The 9,714-nt window shown below is 39.8% G+C and overlaps 1 protein-coding gene across 1 annotated transcript; it reads right to left on the minus strand.

Moving 5' to 3' along the window:
* Positions 1–2: 2 nt before the first annotated feature.
* man2c1 (mannosidase, alpha, class 2C, member 1) lies at positions 3–8,893 on the minus strand. The gene is made up of 26 exons (XM_079259529.1): positions 8,705–8,893; positions 8,168–8,293; positions 7,967–8,090; positions 7,761–7,831; positions 7,474–7,651; positions 7,201–7,390; positions 5,286–5,392; positions 5,092–5,202; positions 4,908–5,000; positions 4,677–4,793; positions 4,503–4,598; positions 4,249–4,394; positions 3,787–3,910; positions 2,638–2,759; positions 2,466–2,551; positions 2,224–2,370; positions 2,021–2,100; positions 1,846–1,940; positions 1,670–1,774; positions 1,420–1,576; positions 1,054–1,197; positions 860–969; positions 698–777; positions 473–615; positions 220–323; positions 3–141 (listed from the first exon to the last, which is right to left on the minus strand). The coding sequence occupies exons 1-26, from the start codon at positions 8,803–8,805 to the stop codon at positions 30–32; spliced, it is 3,069 nt and encodes a 1,022-aa protein (XP_079115655.1). The 5' UTR covers positions 8,806–8,893; the 3' UTR covers positions 3–29.
* Positions 8,894–9,714: the final 821 nt, after the last annotated feature.

Raw genomic sequence — 9,714 nt, forward strand, 5'->3', positions numbered from 1 at the left:
CTGCCAGTACATTTTTAAGAAGAAACAAGTCAGAAAATGAGCAGCAGAGTCACAATTTGAAAGGGCGTGAAGTTCAGAGTGACCCCATCAGACGTCACGTGGGCGGGCTGGCTGTGGTCTCGTCTTTCCAAGAAATCGCAACTGAAAGGTTTTTAGAGGACATTAGACGGAAAATGACAATGAAACACAATGAAAGGCAACACAAATAGAAACACTTACTGCCAGGCTTCCCTGACTGGAAGGGTGGTCCGCAGTGTTGCATTGACGCTGCTCCCATGACACTCGTAGAGCCGAAGCACAAGTGCCCCGTTTCCATCTTCAGCCTTTGGTGGTCAATAAGAGGCCATTATCAAGTTAGAGTTATCAATTATCAATAATTATCAAGTTAGTTGCTATTTAAAGTTGTGGAAGTTGTCATACAATGATATTGTTTTTTTTTTTTATAGGTTAAGCCTGAAGTGAAATGCCTTACCTGCTTAATGGTCTCTAGTATGACTGACTCAGTGCTGACAGAGAAGGCACTCCAAGGTACAGAGTCAGCGCTGCACTGCATCAACTTCAGAGGGCAATTGAGGTTGTATGCGCACTGAATGACAGATGCATCTTGGAAGGATCCTGTACAAGAGACGTTAGATGTGTGTTTAATGAGCATTATTGGTTTGTAACAAATAACACCATTAAGATAGATAAAACTTGCCTGCATGTGGCATGATGGCATAGGTAAATTGATGAGTTCCCATGTCAGCAGTAGCATCCGGTGCCTTAGGTGCTCTCAGTCTATGAAAATAGTCATTTATAGTGAGATGTAAGTACTGTTTCAGTTTAGTGTTATTGTGTGTGAACAATGAAGGGAGCTCACAAGGACAAAGTCATTGTGTTCTTGTGGATGGAATAACCGTATTTGCAGTCATTCAGAAGTGCGACTCCGAAGTTGTGCTCTGATAAGTCTGCCCATTTGTGACCCCAAACCTAAGAAAAAAAAAGTACAATGAAAACACGAGGAAGGAAAAGAACTTTTTAAAAGACATGGTTTTTAGTGTATTATTGTCACACCTCAAATCTGGCCCAGTCCCACGAAGTGTTCCAGTGTGTGGGTCTCTGCAGGTGACCAAACTGAATCTCGTACGAAGCACTGGGGCTGCGTACTCTTACTGGAAATTCAACCTTGAGAAACTTGTGCGACTCGGCCCACTGCACCTGAAAAAGGAAGATCCGGTATGCGTAGATTTATCTATAATTTAATCTGTATTAACAGCACTAGTCGAAAGTTTGGACACACAGTTCCTTCAAATTACAGAGAAAAGTGTGTCCAGACTTTTCACAGGTAGTGTATGTATGTCTCTTAATGTCAGACAGGATGTTGTTTTTCTTTCTTTTTTTTAGCATTTTACACAATTTTATTTCCAGAGGTCACCGTACCTTCGTGTTGAACTTCATATAAGGACACATGGCGTCCATGATGATTTCCTGTGTGACAGTACTTTTGTCGCTGATCCTGAGGGTGAAGCCGACACTTCCTCGAAGTCCTCCTGAGGCCACCACATGCACGGGCTGCAACACGTCCACTACTGGCTTCCTGTAGGGTCGTCTTTATTTGTTATATATTTATTTTTCTATATACTTCTCAAAACGGTGATGCTTTTCAGTGAGCCAAGATGAATGATAAGACCTTGTCTGAAGATGGTAGTCCATTACATCCCAAGCATCCCAGTAGAGGGGGACATCATCAAATATGACAAACTGGTTCCCACCACAGCCGTCAGAGATCGCTTCCCTGAAACAAACGGTCTGTTACAAAATGCATACCAATAGATGAGACATCAATGTTAAAATATTTTAAATTACCTGTTTGCATTGATCAAATACAACGATGCCAAAGTGCCATCTTTGTTTATCACAGTATGTAAAGTCCCATTTTCCATAAGGACAGAACCATCAGACTGTAATTTAAAAATCAAATAAACTACTAGACAAATAATAATAGATCTAAACTGATAATCTCTTTATATATGATACATACCTGAACAGTGACAGAAACTGGAGTCACTGGCTGTGTGTCTTTGACCGGACACATACCGATGCTGGGAACTCTCACTAGAGCTGAATGGCCACAGACATTACAAAGCACCATGTATTAAATTCCAGGCAACCTGGAACACACTGCAAATATCTGTATCTATAGCTCTATTCATCGATCGACTGAGACATAAATATCCGACATACCTAGACCAGATTTGTCGGTGCCATCAGTAACCTGGATGACTTCATGGCGCTCCCAAGGCAGAGAGTTAAACACACCAACAGAGCTGCCCTTTGAGCCCAAAACGTCCAAAGCCTCATGCAAAAGGAGAGCGCCATCCCTCCTGATATCTATGAAAGTTAGGGAGAATTAAAAATAAAAACAAGTTGGATAGTAACAAAGTTTTTATAATGTAAAAAAAATGTATATCATATATATTATATACCTTCATAATATCTGAGAGCATCCTCCACAACTATCTCTATGCAGCTGCCGGGGATCACATCATGGAATTGATTCAGAAGAAGCAGCCTGCAGAGGAAACCAAAGATAGAATACCCAAACTGTGTAAAACTATCCGGTCCTTTTCTGACTCTTGTTTTCCCTTGTGACCGAACCTCCAGAGCTGCTGCAGCTTTTCCTGAGGATACTGAAAAGTCTTCTTTTGGCACAAAGCTAAGCTGCTGGCTATCTCGACATCATGAAGCAGAATCTCACACCGACGGTTCTCTCGCTTGATCTGCAGGTAACAAAGCAAACACACAACACTTGAAAACACTTCAGTTTATTCAATCTGTTAAAAACACCCATTTATGTTGGACATATTGTGAACAACTATTACGAATTCCAAGTGTTTGTAAATATCTATTCATTCTGTATATCTTTGTATAATTATGTCTCCAAAACATCTGGTGTGTGTAATGCAAATAGAGACATAAAATACAATGGTTTGCAAATCGTTAGCTACATATTTAATTAGAAATTAAATAAAGACGGCATATCAGGTCAGCAGAATCCTCCCCAGGGTTTGACGTTCTTTTCTGCTAACAAAACTCTATGAAGGACTAAAGTTTTGTGGTGTTGAATTTTTTTTTTTTTTTGCCAATAAAAAGTTTTATTTTTCTTTGCAACATCTCCCAATGCAACAATGGTTTCAGATGTCCATCTGTTCAGAGTGCCTGCATAATATTAGCAAAAAAGAACAACAAAAAACAAAACAATCAGGGTTGCTCGTAACAAGGTTCCATCATATTTAATAATATCAAGATTTGGCCTGATGGACTACAGTCTAATTATACTTTCACCTCAGTTAAAAACCCATTAATTACAACCTCTGCATGATAATTTTGCCTGTGAGAAATGTTGGGATGCCTGTAAGTGTAAGTGGTAAATAGACTATACTTATATGTGCTTTAACACTAAATGTCAAATTCACCTATTCACGCGCGCGCACACACACACACACACACACTCATTAAGCCCATTTACACACAAAGTGCGTTTTGCTCTATCACACACATTTATACCCAGAAAGACAAATCAGGAGGCAATGTGGGGTTCAGCGTCTTGCACAAGAGACAACTACAGCTACAGCTGCAATATTCTGAAAAATCTAATAAAATTCAGTTTATAGGGCAGAGGAAGAGCCTTTTGAATAATGGTGCAGATCATGATGTCTTTTTTTTCTTTTTTTTACTTTTTCTTTGCTGAAGCTGCAGTATATAACATTGACCTTGACTGAGCTCTGGGTGCTCTTGGTTGTTTACCTGGGCCTGAGTAGTGTAGGTTCCATTATGCAGCTCCAGGAAGAGTTCTCCGGTCCAAGTGCACAGAAGCGCTGAATCATCCCGTAGCTTTGAGAAAAGCTGGTCAGGACTGGACATTTGGACCCTGAGAAACATCCAAAATTGGAGTTGGAAGAGAGAAATGTCATCTCTAGCCACATATTAACTATTCATTCTGACCAAAGCATGACTGTATTTTCCAGTACTCTAACCCAATTACATCACAATGATACCAGTAAACATGGCTCATATCCCTTTTGTTAAACAATGTTTATACTGACTTGATGCCGACACACCCCTTGAAACCCTCTTCCAACAAACGACAGTGTGAGAACAGTTAAAAAAAGAAAAAAAACTTAAATCCTGTGTGCGTAGGTTTTTCCTGCCCAGTTTGGGTTGGGTCATTGTTACTGGTGAGTGAATAATGAAAATATAGCAACTGACTTGGGAAGTCCATCTGTGTCCCGGATCAAGCGCAGTCTGTCCAGCATCAGCTGTGTGGGTCCACCGCCGCCATCACCAAAACCAAATAATGCTGCGCTGTGGTTGGCTCTGCCTTTGTCTTTGTTATTCCTCACAGTTTTTACCATCTGTTGGCAGCGGGAAACGCAGACACAGGGAAATGTAGTAAAAGCAGTAAATTCTTTCCTCACAGAGGAAACATTTGAAGTGTTATCCACTATGTAAACTTCACTCACATCCTCAACCTTGCCTTTCATTTCGTAGGAATTTCCAGGTGGGAAGTGTGTTAAAACCTTGGAGCCGTCCAAACCTTCCCAGAAAAACGTGTTGTGCTTGAAGGAAAATGAATTCAAACAGCATCTAAGAACTTATCAAATATTTTCTTAAGCTGAAATGTGGTTTATACTTACAGGAAAGGTGTTCACCAAATTCCAGCTAAGCTTCTGAGTTAAAAAGTTAGAAATGCCACAACCCTGCATGATCTGAGGGAGCTGGGCAGAGTAGCCAAATGTGTCCGGGAGCCAGAACTAAAGAAAACACAAAAGTACCCAGTTTTTATTTCAACAGATCAGCAACAAATGCGGCTTACATTTTCTGTCAAGGTTACTGGAGGTTATGTAGACGTGCTTTATGAATGTTACCTCTTTGCAGTACCTCCCAAACTCCTGGAGAAAAAAGTGCTGGCCTTCCAGGAACTGTCGGACCATGGACTCCCCGGAAGGCAGATTGCCATCCTAAAAGCAAAAATGTTGTTAAAAAAAATCACAACATAAGACATTAGCTGCATTATAAAGTCTGAATGCTCATAATCTTTTTTAGGTTTACCATTTCAACCCATGTTCCTCCAACAGGAATGAATTGACCTTTTTCCACATAAAGCTTAATCTTAGAGAAGAGTCCTGGGTACCAGCTCTTTACCCACTGGAACTGCTGGGCCTGGAGCAAACAACAAATGGTCAAAATTGGGCTACACTGCTGAGAGAAAAGAATAATGTAAAATCATGTTAGTCTGGAATTACCTGAGAACAGGTAAAGATGAAGTCTGGATCTTTCTCCATTAAACTTATCGCTGTCACCCAACTTCGACCACATTTGCGAATGGTCTCTTCATACGGCCACAGCCAGGCTGCAAATGAAAAATCAAAAGTATAATAATCAAAAGTACAACAACAACAATAACAACAACAATCATAATAATAATAACAACAATAACGATAAGCACTTTGGTAAAGGTGCCAATGCATAATAGCACCTAGACCCACAGCATGGTTTAACTTCAACACTTAGTTATAGAATGTGAAAAAATAGCGATTTAACAATAACGTTCCTTAACATATAAATTGCTAAGAATTGTTGGACTTATAGAACAGTATATCAATACATTCGGGGAATATGCTCTCTATGCAAGGGCATGTAAAACACACAGAATTATGTGGTTGAATCATGAACATTTGTGGAAACCACCTTCTTTGAAAACTTTATATATATATATATATATATATATATATATATATATATATATATATATATATATATATATATATACACACACACACACGTATAAACCTCCTGCTCTTGGAGAGGATGGATGCTTTTTCTCTCCCTCCCATTCCCACTCTGCCCTGCTGCTTCTTTGTATTGTCAATCTGTCTGTCTGAGCCTCTTTTTCCATTTTCTTCTAAATTTAAACAATGGATCTGATCAGCCAGTCTCTCAAGGCGATTGATCAAATCTTTTTTGTCCGAAGAATGGGTGAAGGGGAGCCCGCATGTCCTGACAGAATGCATGCAGCTGGATACGTGATGGAGTGGAAGGTCATGTGTCTGTTGCTTCTTTCTGTGGAGGATTTCTACGCAATTGGATTTATGATAACTGGGTTTCTGCTGTTTATTGTGTGCAGTTTCCTGGTGTGTTGCAAATTCTGGAAGATCTGTGATGGACTATGCTAGGCAACTAGCACTTGAACTCATATGGCGATAGAGCTGGACTGTAAACTGTATACCGGGTGGCCCCCATGGTGATGGCCTGGGTGGTTGTAGTTGGGGGTAGCCCTTTGTGTAGAGGCACCCTGAGGATATTGTTTCCTTATCTAGTGCACATCTGGTACAAATGTACCTGGCCATTCATCTTCTTTTAACTGTTATAGGGCTAATAGGGCATGGGTTAAGGTGGTTGTGGGTGGGTGAAAGGGGAGTGTACATGTGTGTGTGTTTTATCTATTTTGATGTAAATTGTTTTATAATGTAAAGCACTTTGTATTGTATTTAAGCATGGAAAGTGCTATACAAATAAAGTTTGATTTGATTTGGATGCTAGTCTTTTCCAAACTGGCAGGCTGGTTGCGGTTCTGGAGCTCTTCCATAGGTGGAAAACATCATGGAGAAGCTGATGCTCATGGAAATTTACCCCCCCCCCCCCCAATTCGGCTGTTTCGGAGTCCAACTGAAACCACTAAGGACTTAAAGCTGAGCCAAACGAAGCTTGACTTGACCCAAAACAAAGCTGTTATCTGAATCTGGCTCCCTGCATTGGCCTTGTAGGCTGGTTATCAAGTCTCCTGAAATTTTACGATGTCTGGAGCTCGGTCCTCCCCCCTCCCATCCCACTCTCTTCTCAGGCCTGTGGAACTACACTGAACTCAGCTCCCAAGGTTGCGTGCGTTTACATCAGGTGACAGAGATGAACTGGGGGATAGTTCACAAACTCACTCACTGAACACACACTCACACACACTATATATGTTACTAAACTTTGAGGAAAGTTGTATAGTTACCCATTATGCAAACATTTAATCATATCAAATTAAGCTAAATAGGATGAGTAGCAGTAACAAATTATTTATATTAATAAATGAAAAACAACAAACCCCACCAGAGATTCATTGCCATCTGGCTGAACTGTGACAGTTTTAATAAAATGAATATAATTTGAGACCTGAGTCTATGTGGCAGTGACCCATTGCATGGACAGTGTGCTGGCTCTCTCCATTCCTCTGGCTGAAGAACCTCTGAGCCAGACAGTGAGCTTTGGAAAAAGAGCTGGGATTAGCCGGGTCACAAAGATTCACCATCTCGTTGACAGTGAAGAGTGCCTGGTATCCTCGCTGATCTCCTTCACCGAGTTCCTGGCAAGGAGACGTGCAGAAATGAATATTTGCTTCAGTCAATCCAATCATGTATCAAGGTGCACTATTATTGGTAACAGTACCTTAACAATGTCAACCAGCATCTCAAAATCAGTCAGCAGATCCCTCACATCCCGGTTCAATATTATCAGTTCAGCTCTCTGTACAGAAAACTTCCTGTTTGGGTCTGGAGCGGCAATCATGGACCCCTGACCAGCTCCAAAAAGTCCATTACAGGCCATTTCCACATAAAGGGTGACACTACACAGTGAGATAAAGATAAAAATAGAATCAAGGAAAAGAAAAACTAAAACGGCCAGAAGTGAATGAAGTAAAAATGACTGTGGATGCAGCTTTTAAGTAGACTGACTTGTGGGGTTCTTCATCTTTCAGGCAGTCAGACAAAATATAACTTGTCTTTTCACCCTCTTTAGTCAGACCCTGTAAGCACAAATGGGATTAAACATCCTATAGTTTGGTCTGTAAGCAGTTCAGATACAATCCTTTTGTACTGTATATGCCTCTGATTTAATATTTTATTTATTTAAAATCACTCAATCAGTACGTTAATGTTACCTGAACTGGCTGCCCATCTCTCCAAACCATTGCCTCCCCATCAGATTCCCACAGAAGATGGACCTCTTTACCTCTCCAGCACTTTGGTATCGTCAGGGTCACCTTAAACCAGCAAGTCCACCACCTTCAACAAGCATCAAGCTTGAGTTAGTGCCAGGATTTAAGAGAGACTAAAAGATGTGAGAGTATGATATCACTCACGTCGGTCCAAAGGTATCACCAACTTTATAAGGTGCAAAGTTCTGCTTGGAAGCTTCGGTGAATGTGATTCTTTTAGGGGAGAGGAAGGAGGAGAGTGTTTGCAGAGGGCAAGAGTCTCCATAAAGCCTGCATGGAGACATATTAGAGACATATTATTTATACATTATTTATACATTGAAGCCACGCTTTATACAGTATGAAGCTAAACACCATGAATAATCATTTGCCTCACACGGTTGGGAAATATCTGTCATCAGGGATTCTAAATTAACAAATTTAATCATTTTAAATAAAAAAACAAAAAACAGTGACATAGTCTGGCAGCCCTGACAAAATCAGGTGGACTTTCTGTTTGGAAAATTAATTTCAATAAAATGTTGTCTATTCTACTGTATTCTTCTGTGGAAAATGACCTCCAACAGATCGGTGAGGCCAGAACAGTAATACAGTGATGCAAACGTATTTCTCTCCAACTGCACTTATGAATGGTGGAAATCTCTTGAGCCTGACCTGAAGTCACTGGAAAATCAACCTTACCGTCCTCTCAGATTGCAGTCTGTGAAATACACATCAGAGATAAACTTCTCAGCTCTCTCGAGGAGTGTGCGCCTGTTCTTCAGCACAGGCTGGTGATACATCACTGAGTAAAGACAATTACACCTCCAGATCTGAAAGTGCAATCAGTGTGCATAAAGGCAAGACATAAAAACCGTGTAAGGTAACCGTGTAACCCGGACCCGGAAGTAAAAGGGTCATGCAGTCACAGCTTTCAGCCGCTAGGTGGCAGTTCTGTTCAGCAGCAGTCTTCATGGTGGAAGAAACAGAAGATCAGTGGCGAGTTCAAATGATTTTATGAGAAATAATTTTTTTTATCTCTTTATGTGTACTAAACTTATTCAGTAATGGATATTAAGGGATCTCAAGCAAAGATGCAAATTGCTTTAATATGTTTTAGAGTTGCCCTGCATTGATCCAATTTTTCTTCCTGAAAAACACATCAAATTCTGGAGACTTGTGTTTTCAACATGAATTACTTTATTTAAATAAATATTTTTTAAGAATATTACTGGTGACATGCAAGAAGTCCATCATAAATGGCTGAGAAAACGAAATACATATGAATATATGATATTGTGGATATATGTTTGTGATTAGAAACATGTACTCTATAAATGCAGATCAGACACACTCCACTCAAATGTTAGGGATTTGATGGAAAACTGGGGGGTTAGGCATCGGCTTCTATGATTAGAGTAGACTTCAGGTAAAAGATTATTGCTCTTTTCATAGGTGTCTATCTGTGTTGTTGTCTCCATGATAACATCCTTGCTAAAAGGTCATCATATTTGTTGTTTATAGTTTTAATTTATAAGTCTATTAAGTCAATACAAAAAAATGTCAAAAAGGTTATTTGTGCTTTAGTTTTAATTATTCAACCAATAATTTCAAAACTCTGTGCTTAATTTAACCATTATGGAAGAACACAGACTATTTCAAAACCCGTCACAGTGTTTGTTTGTTTTTTTTTTATTTTATTTCTTTATTAT

The sequence above is a fragment of the Telmatherina bonti genome (assembly GCF_933228915.1).
Source record: "Telmatherina bonti genome assembly, chromosome: 2".
Taxonomy (NCBI): domain Eukaryota; kingdom Metazoa; phylum Chordata; class Actinopteri; order Atheriniformes; family Telmatherinidae; genus Telmatherina; species Telmatherina bonti.